We start from the raw sequence: 19,472 nt of genomic DNA, 5'->3' as shown, positions 1-19,472 counted from the left end.
GAGATCAATTAGAAATCATTTCAAAACAAAGCTAAAACCATGTCAAAGTGAGCCATTTACAGAAGAGGGAGGGGTGAAATAACAGAAAGCAGAGCTGAAGTTCATTTTATAAACTAAAAAATGTTTTATGAAAAATAACAGTACAGAAATCACTTACTGAGGATCATGTTCCAACATCACTGAAGCTTTCATGATATCTTTTTTATGAACAGGGCCTATGTTAATTCCAGAATACTATTTAAAAACAAAACAAAACAAAGAGGAGCCAATTTTTAAAATGAGTTTATCGTCTCAGGCATCATTAATAGCACATGACCTTTTGGACCGTATTCAGTTAGTCAACAAACATTTACAGGTACCATGCGCTAAGCAATGAAAACACAAAGAAAGGCAAAGTCTTTGCTCTCAGGGAGCTCACAGTCTAAACACAGAGCACCAACATGCAAAAAGAATTGGTTACAAATAAGATATATACAGGATAAATTGGAGATAATCAAGAGAGGGAAGGCATTTGCATTCAGGAAGAACAGCTAAGGCTTCTTACAGAAGATGAACTTGTAGTTGAGACTTGACAGAAGATAGGAAGTTAAGAAGTAGAGATGGAAGAGAGTTCCAGATATGGGAGACAGTCACTTAGAGTGCCAGGAATTGGATAACAGAGTATTGAATGTATACAAGGAAGGCTTGCACAGGGTTACATAGTACATGAAGAAGGTGAAAGGCATTTTTTTTTAAAGGCATAAAAGGTAGAGGTTAAAGCACTGACTTGGATTCAGGAGGACCAGAGTTCAAATCTGGCCTCAGACACTTGACACTTACTAGCTGTGTGACCCTGGGCAAGTCACTTAACCCCCACTGCCCCACCAAAAAAAAAAAAGGTATAAAAGGACTGGAATGGTAAGAAAAGATGAGAAATGTGTTTTAAAAGGCAAACACATGGAGCAGCTAGGTGGAGCAGTGGATAGAGCACCAGCCCTGGATTCAGGAGGACCTGAGTTCAAATCCAACCTCAGACACTTAACACTTACTAGCTGTGTGACCCTGGGCAAGTCACTTAACCCCAATTGCCCCGCAAAAAAAAAAAAAAAAAGGCAAACACATGATTTATTTTTTTTCATGTAGGCAAAATAAGGAATCACTGGTATGGGTCATTGGGTTTGGAATCACTTTGACAGCTTAGTGGGAAACATACAGGAGTGAGGAGAAACTTGATGCAAAGATACCAACCAGCACACTATTACAATAGTCCAAGCATGAGGTGAGAGTAGGGCATGCGTGGAGGTGACAGTGTTGGAGCAGAGAAGATGTTGCAAAGGTAGAACCTACAGGACTGGGCAAATGATTGGATACAGAGGATGAGAGAGTAAAGAATCAAAGATGATACCTAGGTTGTGGGCACCCAAAGAGATGGGGAGGATGGTGGTACCCTTTACAGTAATCGGGAAGTTAGGAAGAGGGGATGTTTAGGAGGAAACACAATGGGCTCCATTTTGAACATGCTGAACTTAAGGTGTTGATAGGACATCTAGTTCAAAATGTCCAATATGCAACTGGAGATGGAAGCTATGAGAAAGGTCAGATGAAAACCGAGGAGGTGATGAGATCATGAAGTAAAGTAGAAGAGAGGAGCGGCCAGGGTAGAGCACTGGGGGACATCCAAGGTTAACAGGCATGATCTGAAGAAGACTGAGAAGGAAGAGTCAGCAAGCCAGGAGAAGAACCAGGAGAGAGCAGTGTCACAGGATCCCAGAGAGAAGACAGTATCAAGGAGAAAAGGGAAATGGATTGTGCCCAAGGCTGCAAAGTTCAGGAAGGATAAGAGCTGAGAAAAGGCCGTCACATCTGGAAACGAAAAGATCCTTGATAACTAATTGTCACTTTGAAATCCGTTCTGAAATCAGACTTCAGAACTGAAAGGAATGAGAAGCACTGAGTGTAGACAGAATGGGAAGGCTGTTTTCTCCATGAGTCTAGGCACAAAAAGACATGAAATGTGGCACTACAGCTACCAGAAAGACAGGAAAGGAGGGTTTTGTAAGGAAGGGAGAGATACAGGCATGTTTTGTAAGCAGGAGGGAAGCAGTCAGAGACAGGAATTGTGAGAGAGGAGAGATAACAGAGGGTACAGCACAAGATGGAATGGGATCACATGCAGGTAGAGGGGTTATTAACTGTAGCAAGAAGGGCCACCTCCTCCTGGGAGACAGAGTGTGCAGGAGGAAGGAGAAAAGTGGCCAAAGGCATCTTTTTTTCTTTTTTTGGTGAGGCAATTGGGGTTAAGTGACTTGCCCAGGGTCACACAGCTAGTAAGTATCAAGTGTCTGAGGCCAGATTTGAACTCGGGTCCTCCTGACTTCAGGGCTGGTGCTCTATCCACTGCACCACCTAGCTGCCCCTGCCAAAGGAATCTTGATGTGAAATGAGGTTGAATGAGAAAAGGAGGCTCTGAGAACAAAGCTTCATTTCAGTGAAATGTGGGGCGAGGCTCTCAGCTGAGAGGTTTTGGCGTTTTTGAGGAGGGTGGGATGGTCTAAAAGAGCCCCTGGGGAGAGTGGGATGGCAAGTTGAGGAGGGAGGTGCAAAAGGATAGCCTCACAGCAGAGAGGGACCAGCTGAGACTATGCAACGCCAATGTATAATGAAACCAGGAACAGCTTCATGATTTTCTTCAGCGTAATTCAACAGGACATGTGAGAAAGTGAAGAAAGCAGACAGTGGGAGTAATACAGGGATAAGGATTTGGCAGGGCAAGACAGCAAGAGATTTAAGAGGAGACAGAATGGAGCAGAACAGGTCCATCCAGAGCTCAAGATGGCAAGAGGAGGACAGTGTGGCCAGCATAAAGATGACAGCATGGGGAAGAATTGAGGGTGCAAAGGTTTAGAGATACAGTGAAGGTAAGAAATGGGTTTTAGGCACAGGAAGAGGTAGACAAGGCAGATTATGATCAGATAAAAGAACTTCAGAATTCATGACCTTGGTAATAGTGCATTTGTGGGCAATAGCAAAATCAGGGGCATAAATATCATCACTTTGTGCGGGGTAGAGGAGCAGGTCATGGGAAATGAAGAAGGGGAGGAACAGAAGGCTAGGGTTCCTGAGGGAGAATCTATCTACATGTATGCTGAAGTCCATCAGTAAGAGGACAGGAGATAGGGAAGGAAGAGCCAGCTACTGAACTCAGTGAGAAAGGAAACAGAATGTCCTAGAGGCCTAAATTCCTCCAGAATCTTGATAGGGTGATAAAGATTGAATGAAACTTGAAGAGCATATACTGGGAGAAAAGTTAGAAGCAAAGTCTAAAAGCAGCAATGGGGAACAACGAATAACTGAACTCCCTTACCATGCAAGGTAAAAAGATTTTAAATGAAATCTAGTTTGTTAATTATAGAGCAAGCATCCCAGAAATCACAGTGGAAAGTGTGGGTAGCTTAAAAGCAGAAGGTTCAATTGAGGAGGATGGGAACCCAAGATTCAGAATACCTATGATGGAAAGAGTAAGAGAGGACAGAAATGTGTTGGTTATGGACAAAGGAGTCATTTAATTAACATTAAGTTAGTTACTGTTACTTACTGGTACTTCTGAAGTTTTTAAAAATTCAAGTAAAGCCTCTAAAGAGCCCAACGTGGATGCCTGAACATAGACACCTTTTTCTTCTAATTTGATAGCGTTTAGTGTTTGCTTTAATTCATGAATCAACTCATCCTTGAAAAGAAAATATAAAAACAAGGCACAAATGATCTCTCTCCAATTAAATAATGAAAACATAAAAATAACAACAAAATAAACGTACTTTGTCACATATTTTTTTTTTTTACATATTCTTAAATAAGGCAGGCTGACTCCTCTAGGTGCAGTATTCCTCTTATGAGCTTACTAACAAAGAAGGTTCACTGTTGGTCAGGAGATCTGTGTTCGAGACCTGTCACTATCACCTATACACAAAGCTTCCTGTCTGTAACATGGAGATTCTACTTGCCCTACAGGGTTTAAGTCAAAATGGACATTGCAGCTGTGAAGGTCTATGATAATTACCCCCTCCCCCATATTAAAAAAAAGTTCAGAAAAACTCTCCATTTCAACTATGTCCCTGAGGAAACAACAAAAATTTTGCGTGAAAAAGAAAATTTAATTTGTGAATGGCTGAAGTATTTAAAAAGCACAAGTCACTAAATAATACATTTAAATTCTTTCCTAAGAGGCCATAACTCTGTATTCTTTGCTACAATTAGTTTTATTCACCTGCAAAATATTAAAAAATAAAAAATTCTTACTTTGAGGACTGGGACTTCATCCTCTTTATGAGCCACTAGGAGTGGTAAACCAGCTAATGTTTTCTCCAGGTCTTTTCCAAGAATCTTTACGCCCTGAGCGGCTTCTACTTCTTTATGTTTTTCATACTGGTTCTGAAGGAACAAAAAAATGTGTAAAATATCAATGTGAAGACTTTACTACAATCCTGATGCCCCCCCCTTTTTAAAGCAGCAAGAGACCCCTAGCATGATAAGGAACCTATGATGGCCAATCTCAGCAATGGCATTTCTAGAGCTAAAAGAGTAAAGTCAGTCTTCAGAACTCTCCAACCTTACCTTCACTCGCAGTTCTTTCATGGGAGGAGGTAACAGAAGACCTCTAATCTGTGTTACAATGGGACCTTCCACTCCAGGAACAATAATTGTATCTCCTTCCTTTAGACGCCCATTTATCAATATTACATCTATTGTGGTACCCATGCCATGAAGTGCTTTAACCTAAAAAAGATATATCATTTAGGTGAATGAATTACACGTGTCACTGTTCAATCTGTATTTTAAACTACAAAGCAGTAAATGCAATGATAGAAAATCCCCATTAAAAGGGTTTTCTGGGATGCAAATACATTTCTAAAATGCTGTTTACCTCCATAACCTGAGCCCTCAGTTCTTCACACTGTGCCAGTCTCTTGCTCAGCATAGTCTGAGTTAATTCAACAAGAAGTGCTATCAGACTTCCCATGCCATCTCCGGTATGAGCCGATGTAGGTACCAAGGAAACAAAAGTACGAGGATCCTTATTCTCATAGAACAAAGCAGCATTCAGGCCCTGGTGAAGAAAAGGCAAAAGCAAAGTCACTGAGAAAATGCCAGACTGTGAGGGAAAAGATCCCAGAGAAATAGAATTGACTATCTAGAAGCTGACAAATACTCAAATGCTCAAAAAGCTCACTTGAAGAGCAATGCTAATTTGTAGACAAAACTTGGCGACAGCCTCCTTTCCATCTCAAATTAAAGAGCTGACAAGAGGCCTAATGATAGCTGCTGAATGCACCTCCATGAGATTGGCCAGGAAAAGGAAGTAAAAATGCTATTTCATTGATATTGGGAAAAGTCGATGATTTTTTCATTGTTTTGCTGAAAGAAAGAGAAACTAACCTGCTGTGCAAACTCCACAACGACAGCTTTTGCCCGCTCTTCAAACTCATCCTTGGTGTTCTTTTTCTGCTTCTTTAGAGTTGCCGCCACATCCGAATCTGGACTTTTTTTCCAGTCATATAATCGGTCAATCTAGAAAAGTTTCATCACTAGTCACATTTCTAACGTTTATGTTATGAAACACAACCTATCAATTCATTCAATACCCGGTTAGTGGATGGATAAAAAGACTGATCTAAAAATATGTGCAAGAATTGTGCTAGGGACTGGGGATACAAAAACGATGGAAAATCATTTATTTCCTGCTTTACACAAGCTTGCAATCTAGTAGAGGCTTTAAAACATGTAAGCAAATGAAATGAAAAAATGGCAGTGGAACAGAACTGTGATATAAGAAATGATCAATGTAATGAACAGAGAAACAGAAAGATCTATATGGACTAATGCAAAGAGAAGTACAAAGTCAAGAAAAAAATATGCACAGCACACACGTGTGTACACACACACACACACACACACACACACACACACACACGAGAAAAATGAATACTGCAAAATTAAGAAGAACACGGTTCAAAGACACGAGAAGACATTCCCAAGAGGTGAGAGGGCCACAAGATTTGTACACTGAAGACACTGAGACTCTTGATGTAGATCAGTTATACAGACTTTTTTCCCCTCTTCTTCAGTCTAGCAGTATATTCAAAATGAGCATCATACCCTCCCAAGTACTGCATACGATGACACAGTAGCAAAGGGTCTAATGCATATGCTAGCATCTGCTTAACAACACACTTCACCTCTTTGCATCCTGGCCCAGGGCCCCACTGATTAGAGAGGGTGGAGAATGGAAATTTAAGAGCCCTTCCATACCTGATTTAAGGAGGCCAATGAGTACAAACACATCATCATATCACATCCAGGGCTACAGGTCTCCCTGTACCCTTTCCTCTCCATACACCCCTATGCCTCCTCAATTTTAATGACAGACTGTAAGCTTCTTGAGGGCAAGGAGTATCTATCGCCTTTCTTTATATCCCCAGTGCTTAGCAGAAAGTAGATACTTAATTGTGTTACTGACAAGAGTGCATTTAGTTTTTATCATTCCCTAATTATTTGATGTGTCAAAATATTAATCTATCAACTAGATTGATTTTAAGTTCCTCTAGTACAGAGATTATATTACATTCTTCCATTATGTCTATACCACAATGCTAAGCAAAAAGCAAGTACTTAATACTTGTTGAATTTGGTTATATAAATTTGGGTAATTGTTGTTGAGTCATTTCAGTCATGTCCAACTCCTCGTGACCCTATTTTGAGTTGCCTTGACAAAGATACTGGAGTGATTTGCCATTTCCTTCTCCAGTTCAATTTATAGATGGGGAAACAGACAAACAGGGTTAAGTGACTTGCCCTGGTTCACACAGTTAATAAGTTTCTAAGGCTAGATTTGAACTCAGTTCTTACTGATTCCAGGCCTGTACCACCCAACTTCCCTAAATTTGGGCAAACAAAAGATCAAATCATGTCCTCTTCAATTTAATTACATAGAGTAAATGCCTAGTGACTTATGTCTCAATATTGAATGTGAAACTTCTAGGTTAGCATTATCATAAATAGATGTCACTAAATTTGGGATAAAGCTTATTTAGAAGATTAAACCTCTTAATATAAGCCACCTTCAGGAGGCCACAAGTCCTGCGGGGGGGGGGGGTGGGGGGGGGATAGGGGGGATAGAGAAGAGAACATACAAAAAAAAAAGAACAGGCAAGAGTAAAACATAATCTTCTTCAGATATAACCCTTTCCTTTTAATTCCTTCCAAACACAATTGTGTCTTAACAAGGTTGGCAATAATAATAAAACTAACACTTATCAAAGTAACTTTAAAGAAATGAAGCCACTTCTAGCAACATTATACAAACACACAGATAAACGTTTTAATTTTTATATGCTAACTAAACATACAAAGAAAACAACAGTCTTTCGTGCATCCTTAGCTTCTGAACCTCCTATACCCCCACCCCACCCCTACACCCCCTCTTTCTAAAGAGACAGCTTACCTTATTTAGTGCTACAATGAAGGGACACTTTTTAGATTTCAGGAGGTTGATAGATTCAATTGTCTGTGGCTCCAAACCATGCATAATATCAACAACTAAAATGGCAATATCACAAAGTGAGCTGCCTCTGTTCCTAAGATTACTGTTAAAAAAGGAGGGGGGGGGGGGGGAGAGAAAGTATTAGTAAGAAGATGAAACAAACACTCCCAAACTTAACTCAGAATGCAGGATCATAAATCTAACACTGGAAAAGATCTTAAGGGTCTGTATTGTGGCTTAAATGTTTCCTTTTATAAAGAAGAAATCTAGGGGCAGCTAGGTGGCGCAGTGGATAGAGCACCAGCCCTGGAGTCAGGAGTACCTGAGGTCAAATACGGCCCCAGGCACTTAACACTTACTAGCTGTGTGACCCTGGGCAAGTCACTTAATTAAAAAAGAAGAAATCTAAATCTCAGATGAAATATATACTAGGTGAATTAATCAATCCTAAAATACATTCTTTTCACATCTCCACCAGTTTCATTAACAGACTTTAAGGAATATAAACAAAAAACTAGAGGAAGTACAACACTGTAAGTGTTTCTGAGCTGGGCATCAGAAGCTACCCTACTGAAGTCAGAGTCATGTCTACTTTCCGTATGGCAAAAGTGATCTACCAAATTAAAATAGAAGAAAAAAAAAATCCACACCACCACCACCAACTACTAGTTTCTACATCCAATTTGTGTGTGTATGCACACATATATTCAATTTAGAAAATCTGTAAACATGAAACTAAAATACCACCAATTATTGAAGAGAACTTCATTTGGTAGTAAAAACTGAGAGGTTTCTTAAACTTGTTCTTACCTGAAAGACTCGTGGCCTGGTGTGTCAATTATAAGCATCCCAGGAATCTTTATGTTCTCTCTGTCAAACTAACATTAAGAAATAAGACAAAACAAATATACAAGAAGCACAAATACAATAATTCAAGAATCTAGAACCTTACTAAAAGCTACCCATCAATTTATATATAACCTAATTACATTGATATCAATACTCAAAGGAATGAAAATGTTCAAAGTCCTTCTTTTCCCATTTAATTTAGTCTAAAATAAAATAGCTGATTAACAAAGTGAACTCCAGCAGACTTATTTTTGAAATGTAAAACTGAATAGGTTACACACACACGTTACAGTAATATTCAACTCTGAAAAAACTTGTTAACTATACTATAAAAGGTTCAGTTACTTTGTAACCAGAATTAACTTATAACAGAGTGAAAACTAAATTCTATTGTGGTAAAAAGTTAAATCAAAGAAGCATTTGAGCAGTTTTAAATCTATGTAGTCCAATTTTAAAGAGAGATTCTAAACTTCTGGCTATGTGCCTCCAAGCCATATATATAAACCGTACCATATTCAACTCAAATGTGACAAATAAATGAAAGCAGCCAGGCCTACGTTATTTACACAATATAATATCTGCAATCAAAAGATAACACTACCCACTGCTATGAAGTTTCTCAAGACATGGAAAATCCATTTCAAATATTTTTTGCAAATTCAAATATTTTCTACATAGGATGATTACAAAAATGGCTCAAAATGGATTCAAATCTCCTTGATTAGATAAGGATGTCAGGTTAGAATAATTCTAAATTAAAGTGAATTATGGAACATAGTTGCATCTAAATACCTCCATTTACAAATACTTCTTTGTATATGCAAAATATAGCATATACACTATTTGATGCATAGAAATGAAACTCAGAATTTTAGGTCAAATCTAGATGCTCTCTACATTCTAAAGATCACAACCTCAAGGACAAAGCCCCTCCATACTTACATTCTTCACCATCTTTGTCTGTTCATTAATAGCTTCAAGGGGAACATTAGTGGCCCCAATCTGCTGAGTAATACCACCTGCTTCACCATCCTGTACATGAGTATGACGGAGCTAGGAGAAAATGGTAAAATCGAGTAAGCATTAAAAACTGATGGGAAAAAATAGTGGAGCATGAAGGACCATTTTAAAACAATTTAATTCTTAATCATTTCTAAGAATCATTCATTTGCATTCTTTACTTTTAAATAAATTGCCCCCCCCCAAGGGCAATGAGGGTTAAGTGACTTGCCCAGGGTCACACAGCTAGTAATGTGTCAAGTGTCTGAGGCCAAATTTGAACTCAGGTCCTCCTGAATCCAGGGCTGGTGCTTTATCCACTACGCCACCTAGCTGCCCCCTAAAAAATTTTTAAATAAACATTTTTATTTAAAGTTTTGAATTCTAAATTCCATACTCCCCTCCCTGAGGCAGTAAGCCATCAGATGATATAGTTTATACATGTGCAATTATGTAAACATTTCTATATTAGTCATTTTTAACTATGTATGTAAACATGAAGTAATTAAGTATCTAACCTACCAAAAATGTAAAAGCATAAATCATAAAATATTTTCTTACCTTATCTAAAATTTTAGTCTTTCCTGTATCTACATGTCCTAGTACACAGATAACAGGGGCTCTTAATTTTTCAGTATTTACATTTTTGCTATTTTCAAGTCTCCGTTTCTAAGAAAACAGAAAGAAATGAAATTAAATATTTAAATTTAATTCAACAAAACAAATTAGAGTTTAATATGTATAAGATACCATACTAGGTGCTGGATTACAAAGAAAGCTTTGATATACAGCTTGATCTCAAAGGGCTTATAATGTGAAAAGAGAAAAACAGATGTGCACACATAAAATGAAGACATGGATGTCCCCCAAAATAAGAGGGAAAGTGAGATACACAAAAGAGAGATCCAAGCAAAATACCATGAACAATTTGAGAAAGATAAGACCATTTTTACCCTGGGAGGTGGAGAGGGCAGCAGGAATTGGAGGGAAAGGTCAGTAAAGGTTTGATGAAGAAGTAGTGACTAGGACAGACCTTGAAGGAAAAGACCCGAGTTACCTTTTACCACTATCCAATTTTTAGCCAGATAAGGCCCTAGAGAAAAACTTAGCCTAAAACTTTATTAGGAAGGGAAGAAACCGTGTACAAAAGAAATTAAGGGAGTTTCCTAAGACCATACAGCTTATGACAATGCTGGGACCAGAATCCAAATCTCCACCCAAATGTTAGATAAAAATTTGCATTATAGATTTCATTTTTCAAATTCTGAACCATGATTGTGTCTCCTTGAAAAAATGTCCCTCCACTAACTAGTGATGGAAAATGCTACTATTTTCATACATATCTTGTTATTACTGTGTGTAGCAATAAACCTTCAGTAATGAGATTCTGGAAAAGTTTCCTTTTGAGGCAATCCAAAGAAAGAATCTAAGAGACTCTAGGGAGGTTAGGCCAACTGGTAATGTGGGGCAGCAAAAGCATGACCACTCATTCAGCTCAAGGCAGAGTGTCAACTGCTATGCAAACAAACAAGAGCAACTTCTAAAGCTGGAAAAAGAAACTCATGGGGAGTTCAAACAGTGGACTTTGGTTTGAAGCAGAAAGAAGCAATAGTCTAATAATGCTAAGACAGTAAACAGAATCAACTGCAGAATCCTCCCTTCACCAAAGGCCTTCAAAGCAGAGGTCAGAGGACAGCCTTTTAATAATGTTGTGGGGGAGATGTTTAGAGACTTACTGAAATTAATGACCTAAGAGTCCCATTCAACTAGGAGATATTATAATGTTATGAACTGCAAATAGGACTCAGGTGTGAAGACCTCCTTCCTATATTAAGACAACACAACCACTAGAATACAGGTCAAGGTGTCAGCCTCAGCAGGTGAAGATGAGCTTCACTAAAGAGCAAGAAAGGCCCTTACAAAAACTATAAACAAGCTTCTAGCAAGGAGAACCAAGAAAGAGAAATGAATTAGAACAAATATTGGGCTTCCAAGACAAGTCATCAAATCCTTCCTTCTCTATAGCAGGGGAATCCCTCTGACAATACATATGGACTCCCTTTTACAGTAGTATTTTTAAATACATAAAATATATATGATTAAAAAGGACAAGTTAGTGAAAATAAAGCTGTTTAATTTTTTCCCCATCTGCATTCATAGAACCAATGAAATCAATCCGCAGATCCCTTGGAAGTCTGAATCCCAGATTAAGAACCTGAATGAAGGAGAAAAGGGGAGAAAGTAAGGAGAGGGAGGGAGGAAAGGACAGGACAAAGAAAAAGAGAGAGCAAGAGAAAAGGAGGAAAAGAAGATACAGACACTGGCTAAGCAGCAGAAATTATTAAGGATATGGTCCATTCAAAAGAAAATTATCTATTCAAGCCAGTTCTGAATAAAAGTAAACACTAAAATAAAACACTTCAACATCCACATACCAGTGTGGGATAATTAAGGAGGGAAATTAGATGACCAAGATCGTAAGCAAAGCATATAATAAGGATCAGCATGGAGAAGGGTGACACTGCAGCTGTATTCCCCATAAATAAAGGGTGATCATGTGGAAAAATGGACTAGACTTTTATTGGTTAGCCCTAGATGGTAGAACAGAAATTAATGTGTTAGGTAAATCTGGGTATAGGGAATTCCCATATTCTCAAAATGCCCTTAGTATCTTTGTTCCTAGCATATTACAAAATGGAAATATATGGGAGAAAGGTGGTTCACATATGCCCTTTCCTGGAACAATATTGTCTCCCCTCCCACTCTTCCCTTAAATACTATACAGCAAATATAACCAACAAACAATACTTACAGAACCAAGCATTAGTAGGAGACATGCTTTCCAGAATGCCTTTGGATTATAAATTAAAGGGAAACCCTGAAAGTGGTGAAATTTTTTTTTTTTTTTGCAAACACAATCCTGGTTCCATTAACAAAGTCAAAATGATTAACAGTTAAAAGAGGTCATCAGCAATAACTGATCAGCCTCAAATCTGGGGTGATGATGTTTCAACATAGCTGAAAAGAAGGCAAAATTATATAAAGTCACTTGGCCCTGAAACTGTGCAGAAAACAAGAGCTCTAAGTAATGAAAGAAAATCCATTCTCCTTTATCAAAGGAAGGAGTGGTATGCATGCCCTACTGAACAGAAAAGGGGATACAGAGAGTGAGAAGGGGTAAATAGGAAAGAGATATTCTACCTCAATCCTCCTTTTTGCTTTATCATAGGCACGCTCTTCTTTAGTCCGGTCATCATCTGAGTCATATTCAGATTCTGAGCTAAGTTCTTTACTTTGTTTTTTATCTAGTGCTGATTTCCCAGTGTCCTTGTCATCTGAAACCTTCTCCTCTTCATCATCACCATCACTTCCATCACTTTCTCCTTCATCATCATCATCCTCACTCTCTTCCTCCTCCTCTTCCTCCTCTTCTTCTTCCTCTTCCTCCTCTTCTTCAGGGTTTTCTTTTACTTCAATGTGCACTGTGTTTCTTTCTGTCAAGAAAATATTTTGGTCGTTTAAAAAAAGTGACTTGGAAATTTTTAATCCCTAAATAAAAGCTAATTCCATTATCCAAACGTAAAATAACACATCCAGAACTAGAAAAATATCTACGTCAATATTAAATGTTAGATGGTGTAGAAAGATGATAGTGCTAAATTACACGTTAGGAAACCTACCCTGCTTATCAATCTGAAAATGAGGGATTCCAGAGTAATGGGATGAAATATAGTAAAGGGAAAGAGACTACTAAAAAGCAGGCACCCTAACTGTGTGGGGTTTTTTGGCTCCTGATCTCAGGGTAGCTTCAAGAGGGGTAAGGAAAGAGAAAGGCAAACTTATGAGTATACATCAAAATGGCCAATTATTTTCCCAATTTGACCATTCTTTTATATTTCTGATCTTTCATCCTCCATTCACCCTCAGCATATCTCTCCTCAAAAACCCCAACAACAAATCTGTATGGGTTTTCAAGTGTTAGAGGAATTAGCTGTGCTATGTTTAACCACAGAGGGCAAAACTGGGATCAACATACAAAAAGTTCTAAAGAGAAAAATTTAGGCTTTAAGATAAACTTCTGTAAAGGCTAAAATTCTAACTATTACTGTCTAAAATATCTAATGAGTGGTCGCCAATAAATTATAAGCTTTAGCAAGAGTTAGACTTTTAAGCATTTATTAAGGAGAATAAGAATTTTGTAAAGAGAGAGAGAAAGGCCTAGATTCCTCTATCTATTAAAGGGAGAGAGCATTCCTAGCTCCACTCTCCGCCAGAGTCCCAAGGAAAGAGAGTGAGAGCGAGCGCCAGTCTCTTCCTTCCTCCTCCCACTAGCCCGCATCACTTCCTAACGCCAAAGAAAAGACTCCTGGTCTTGCCCTCAAAGACCTTCGCTTCATGGGCAGAACTCTTCTACAGTAAGTCTCCAGCAGGTGGCGTCATTCCAATCGTTACACCAGTCACAACTCATCAGGTTCCTTGCCCCAGGCCACCATTACTGAAGTGACTTGGAGTTCCTAAAGTCCTTTCCTAGCAAGTGAGGAGAGAACTAAGAACCCACAACTGGCTCTGGCAAGCAGACAGGGGAAGCATTATATATATGCTATTGTTGTAGAGGCAGATTTTAGGCTTAATAGGCTTTTCTGGACTAGCCTGAGACTAGTGGTTACACCCTTTACTACATGATTTCTACAGGAAAATGCACCCACATTGAAAAGTTAGATGTTGCCAGCAAGCAACAGCTTCAATTTGTGCTCCAACATAAAGCAGAGCAGTGGCATTTTAGTAGGGGAAATTGTGGATTTTATGGGTCATATATAAGTCATATTTTCAGTAAAACACATTTTACCAATAAAGACATGCACACACAAATAAAAGACAAATAAATTTATCTAAGGCTAGAAATACAATTTAAAAACCTACCTTTCTCTCTTTCCTCATCACTAGCCATTGCTTCCCAATCATCCAATCCAGTATCCTCACTCTCTTCTTCTTCTTCTGTAAATTAAAAGCTTTAATCAAATATGCAGAAACTACCACATGGAGTTTCTATACACATTTAAAATTTTGTCCTATATAAAGTGAAAGATAAACAACTTGGAAAAATATCTACAAAGCAAAAATTGTTTATAATTTACTTTTTTTTTTTTAAAGTGAGGCAACTGGGGTTAAGTGACTTGCCCAGGGTCACACAGCTAATAAGTGTCAAGTGTCTGAGGCCGGATTTGAACTCAGGTCCTCCTGAATCCAAGGCCAGTGCTTTATCCACTGCGTCACCTAGCTGCCCCCCTATACAATTTACTTTTCTTTTTTTTTTTTTTTGCAGGCAATGGGGGTTAAGTGACTTGCCCAGGGTCACACAGCTAGTAAGTGTCAAGTGTCTGAGGCCGGATTTGAACTCAGGTACTCCTGAATTCAGGGCCGGTGCTTTAACCACTGCGCCATCTAGCTGCCCCCTACAATTTACTTTTAATAAAAATCCCAAATTTTCTCCAATTAAGACATTCCATATTTTGTACAGGCATTCCATATGCAAAGAATAAATAACAATAATTAAGTCTCAACTCGACAGGTAGGTGGTGCAGTGGGATAGAGTGCTGGGGCCTGGAGTCAGGAAGACTCATCTTTGAGAATCCAAATCCAGTCTCAGATACTCACTAGTTGTGTGACCCTGGGCAAGTCACTTAACCTTGTTTGCCTCAGTTTCCTCATCTATAAAATGAGCTGGAGAAAGAACTGGCAAACAACTCCAAAATCTGTGCCAAGAAAACCCCAAACAAGATCACAAAGAGTTGGACAGACTGAACAACAATAAAATCTCAATTATTAGAACTGTGAACTCTGTACCATTAACTATCATGCACAAATTCACTAAGTTGTATAATTTCTTCAAATAGAAACAATGGGGGCTTTCTTTTTTCAATTCCTGAACTCATACAAAAAGAGTTTATTATTAGGATCATAAATTTAGAACCAGAGGGCCAAAGTCCCCTCACTTTCCTGGTAAGGAAGTTGAAACCTAGAGAAAAGATAAACTAATTTGTCCAAAATCATAAAAATGATTAGAACTGTGATTTAAAACCTCTGGCATAAAATCCAGAAAACTTTCCTTAGCAACACACTGCTAGGTGAATTAATTATGCCCTACTCTTAATAAAATTTAATAAAGATAATTCAGGTGCTTTTCAGCTAATACACACCATACAGAACCGTGTTCATTATGAAGCCTGTAAATTTGTGTATCTCTCTCTACTCAGGTCAAAAGTACATCTTAGGTGTGTATAAATTTACAAAAAGGTAAAATAGGGGGCAGCTAGGTGGCGCAGTGGATAAAGCACTGGCCCTGGATTCCACAGGACCTGGGTTCAAGTCTGACCTCAGACACTTGAAGCTTCACTTGAAGCTGTGTGACCTTTGGCAAGTCACTTAACCCTCATTGCCCAGCAAAAATAAATAAATGAGGGATACCTAAGGATCCCCACCACCTATTAAAAAAAAAAGGTAAAATATTTTTATCAGTAAATGGTTATATTTTAAGTTATGGGGCTAAATTCAAAATAGTAGATCTTTTGCAAATAAGAAATTCTCTTCTAAAAAAAAGCTCAAAACTACAAGCTTATGGCTCTTAAAGGCTCTAATTAACTTGATTTCAAAATTATTTCCATAGCTTTTAATTTAGAATTTCATGTCTTCTAGTAAGCCCCCTAAGATGTCAGGCTTCCAAATAAAATCAATAAATGAATCTGAATGCCTACCATTAACAGTGCAGTAAAACTGAAAGGTTCAAGATATAGTGGGAAGACAGGAAAAAGGAAAAGTGAATAACTGGGACCTCTACCATTAAACATCCAAAGTCTATACATTTGTCTCCCTACAAGTTCCAGCCTCTTCATTCAAGAGTGAGATCCCTCCAGTTGTCTCTCATTCCCTCTACTAACCTGGTTCTACAACAGGTAGAGACTCTTCTTTTTCTGGAACAGCTTGTTCTGTAACTTCTACTGGAACACTCACTTCTAATGTTTCTAATGAAAATAGGAAATAAAATTTAAAAAAATATTTACTTACTGAAAAAACCACTAATGTACAAGACATTTCATCAATTTCACTTACAGTTGGAAAAATAAGGAGCTCCATAATTCTAGTAACAAAACATATTCACTACATTCCTCAAACTTTGTCTTCTTGAAATAGAGCCCATAAAACTTGAGGTTAGAAAAGGGACAAAGGATGAGAATTTCACTTTGTGTACTCTCAGTTTCTACTGGCACATGAGACAACTTATTTGGGAATACCCTTAACTAGATCATAGAGGATACAAAATCAAAAAAGATTAAAATGCATTGGTTGGTGACAATGATAGAAAATTACCATAGGATCAAAGTATCATTGACTATTTTTTTTAAGGTGTAGAGGTCTCTTCTGAAAGTCACAACAGAACTGTGTCTGACTTCAAACGAGGCCAAAGAAATAGAAGGTGGACAAAGGCCAAAATCTATTCAGAATGCTGACCTTCTTTATTTTCTTGTTGTGGTTGTGGTTTTTTCCTCTTTTTATCTTCATATATTGGCCTCTTCTTTGGCAAAGAATCTTTAGATGGCACTTCAACACCTAAAAGAGTCAACGGTTAAAAAAGGTTAAATAACTTATCAACTTTTTAACGCAGATACATGTTTTATTTCCAGGATTTTCCATCTCTTTTTGTTCTTTAACATATAATTCTACATGTTAAAATTTCCTAATATATTTGGTAGGAAAGGGGAGGGAGATTATATCTTATGGGAACAATAAAAACAAAGAGAAACAGAAAAGAGGAAAAAAAGGAAAAGGTGGGAGAAATTTTAAAAAAAAGAAAGATATCAACTTAAGACAGAAACTCCACCAAAAAGCTGTTGGCTCAGAATGGAAGTAGAAGTATTGCCTTTACAGTTACTATTAATGACTAAGAAAAATATAGCAACCCCCCTCCCCCCAACCTGGACAAGCACTATTACCACAAGCAAATTCCAAATACTGACAAAGTAGAGAACCTAAACTGAGTTCAAATGAGAGAGTCCCAAGACTTCTGGCAAAACTGGGTGTTTATGACCAAGCCCAGATCCCCTAAACCATCTTAAAACAATGATGTCTCAAATGAAATAAAAAGAATGATACAATAAAGAAAGTGGGGGGGGGGGGCGCCCAGCTAGGTGGCACAGTGGATAGAGCACTGGCCCTGAATTCAGAAGGACCTGAGTTCAAATCCAGCCTCAGACCTTTGACACTTATTGGCTGTGTGACCCTGAGCAAGTCACTTAACCCCAATTGCTTCACCATTAAAAAAAAAAAGAAAAAAGAAAATGTTTGGGGGTGGCTAGGTGACGCAGTGGATAAAGCACTGGCCCTGGATTCAGGAGTTCCTGATTTAAAATCCGGCCTCAGACACTTGACACTTACTGGCTGTGTGACCCTGGGCAAGTCACTTAACCCACATTGCCCCGCCCACCCCCCCAAAAAAAGAAAAAAGGGAAAAGAAACCTTTACAAAAAGAGAAAAACAAACAAAATGAGTAATAAGAGACATGACACATAGAAGAAACCTGTTTTCCACAGGATGACACTGATGCACTATAGAATTACTAAACAGTATACTGTGCGAGGCAAGGGGAAAGGCCTTCTACCAAAGCATGTAGGAAGCAGGTACAGTTTCACCAAGGAGTGAGGGGTTTGTTTTTTGTCTTTGTTTTTTTTTTTTGGTGAGGCAATTGGGGTTAAGTGACTTGCCCAGGGTCACACAGCTAGTAAGTGTTAAGTGTTTGGGGCCAGATTTGAACTAGGTCCTCCTGACTCCAGGGCTGGTGCTCTATCCACTTTGCCACCTAGCTGCCCCAAGGGGTTTGTATTACTTGGGTTTTGAAGAATGAGCAAGGCTTAAGTTAGTAATAATGGGGTTAAGTTAGTAATAATGGTGCGGTTCAGTGCAGATGAAGAAAGTGAAGCTTAGAGGGGGAAAGTATCTTCCTTACTGTCCCAGAGATTTCTAAGAAACTTAGCCAGGACTCAAAACAGTGATCTTTCCACTGTACCATTTGAATCTTTGTGTAGTTGATGCAGTGCTTAAATATCTGGTATATACTCAATATGCAAGTGCACCAAAAATTTAAGGATCATTGAAGGGAAAAGGGGTTAGAGAAGGCTTCAAAATTTGTTAAAGTAGGGTTGCCTATATACACTCCATAGCACAGAACAATATAGTGCAAAGATATGTCCTTAATGAAATACTTGGTGAATGAAGGGAATAGGAACTCGAGGAGAAATCCCATTCTTTGTTTTGCTTTCAATCATCAATTCAGCTCCATAATACTTTAACTTTTGATATCTAATCACTTTCTGGAGAGTCTGGAAAAGAAGTGCTAGACAATGGAATAACATGAGTACCATAACTATCACTTTTTTGGTATTTTGTAAAGTGGGTGCAATTTTTCAAAGTGCTTTCAGGAGCATTATCTTTTTCAGAACCCCAGACCATGCCTAAACATCTTCACAGAATTCACCAGCTGAGCTGGGTATATGTTATTACTTACCTTGAGCTTGGAGGAGTTTCAGAGTAGCTTCCGCTCTAGCTCTGGCTTCTCTCTGGGATTTCGTTAAAAGCTTGCCTTCCTTTTTCAAGCGTTCTTTTCTTTCTTTTTCTTTTTGCTTCCTTCTTTCTCTCTTTTCCTGTTCTAATCGTTCCTACAACAAATAATCCAAGAGAAGTATTGATATTAAAAAATAACAGCAGGGGCGGCTAGGTGGCGCAGTGGATAAAGCACCAGCCCTGGATTCAGGAGTACCTGAGTTCAAATCCGACCTCAGACACTTGACACTTACTAGCTGTGTGACCCTGGGCAAGTCACTTAACCCCCACTGCCCCGCAAAAAATAAATAAATAAATAAAATAACAGCAGAAGAATTCTGGTCTAAGATCAGAGTAATTGTGTGCTTGCATTCTGGCTCTGACACTGATATTGTGAGACTTAACATAGAGGTCCTGTTCTCTCATTGGCAAAATGTTGGGAGTTGGATTAGATGATCTCTATGGTCCTTTCCAGTTCTAAATGTCCTATGGAAGCAGAAACAAGAATCTGGAACTA

The 19,472-nt window shown here is 38.4% G+C and overlaps 1 protein-coding gene across 2 annotated transcripts in view; it reads right to left on the bottom strand.

The window, feature by feature from the left end:
- Nucleotides 1-19,472, bottom strand: part of EIF5B (eukaryotic translation initiation factor 5B) — a 74,364-nt gene that overhangs the window by 9,690 nt on the left and 45,202 nt on the right. Inside the window, exons 6-20 of one of the 2 annotated variants that reach the window (XM_043995876.1) lie at nt 18,921-19,071; nt 16,871-16,969; nt 16,300-16,383; nt 14,285-14,356; nt 12,566-12,858; nt 9,926-10,033; nt 9,308-9,418; nt 8,327-8,394; nt 7,478-7,619; nt 5,413-5,544; nt 4,901-5,083; nt 4,591-4,752; nt 4,276-4,407; nt 3,575-3,706; nt 158-234 (exon numbers count right to left, since the gene is read on the bottom strand). In XM_043995876.1, coding sequence (XP_043851811.1) covers nt 158-234; nt 3,575-3,706; nt 4,276-4,407; nt 4,591-4,752; nt 4,901-5,083; nt 5,413-5,544; nt 7,478-7,619; nt 8,327-8,394; nt 9,308-9,418; nt 9,926-10,033; nt 12,566-12,858; nt 14,285-14,356; nt 16,300-16,383; nt 16,871-16,969; nt 18,921-19,071 — 1,946 coding nt within the window. Of the gene's footprint in view, nt 1-157; nt 235-3,574; nt 3,707-4,275; nt 4,408-4,590; nt 4,753-4,900; nt 5,084-5,412; nt 5,545-7,477; nt 7,620-8,326; nt 8,395-9,307; nt 9,419-9,925; nt 10,034-12,565; nt 12,859-14,284; nt 14,360-16,299; nt 16,384-16,870; nt 16,970-18,920; nt 19,072-19,472 lie in introns of both variants that reach the window. The other variant, XM_043995875.1, reaches the window with a different exon arrangement.

Source organism: Dromiciops gliroides, chromosome 3 (genome assembly GCF_019393635.1).
Source record: "Dromiciops gliroides isolate mDroGli1 chromosome 3, mDroGli1.pri, whole genome shotgun sequence".
NCBI classification, from domain to species: domain Eukaryota; kingdom Metazoa; phylum Chordata; class Mammalia; order Microbiotheria; family Microbiotheriidae; genus Dromiciops; species Dromiciops gliroides.
Note: the sequence above shows the minus strand (reverse complement) of the source record. Positions and strands in the feature narration are given on the sequence as shown.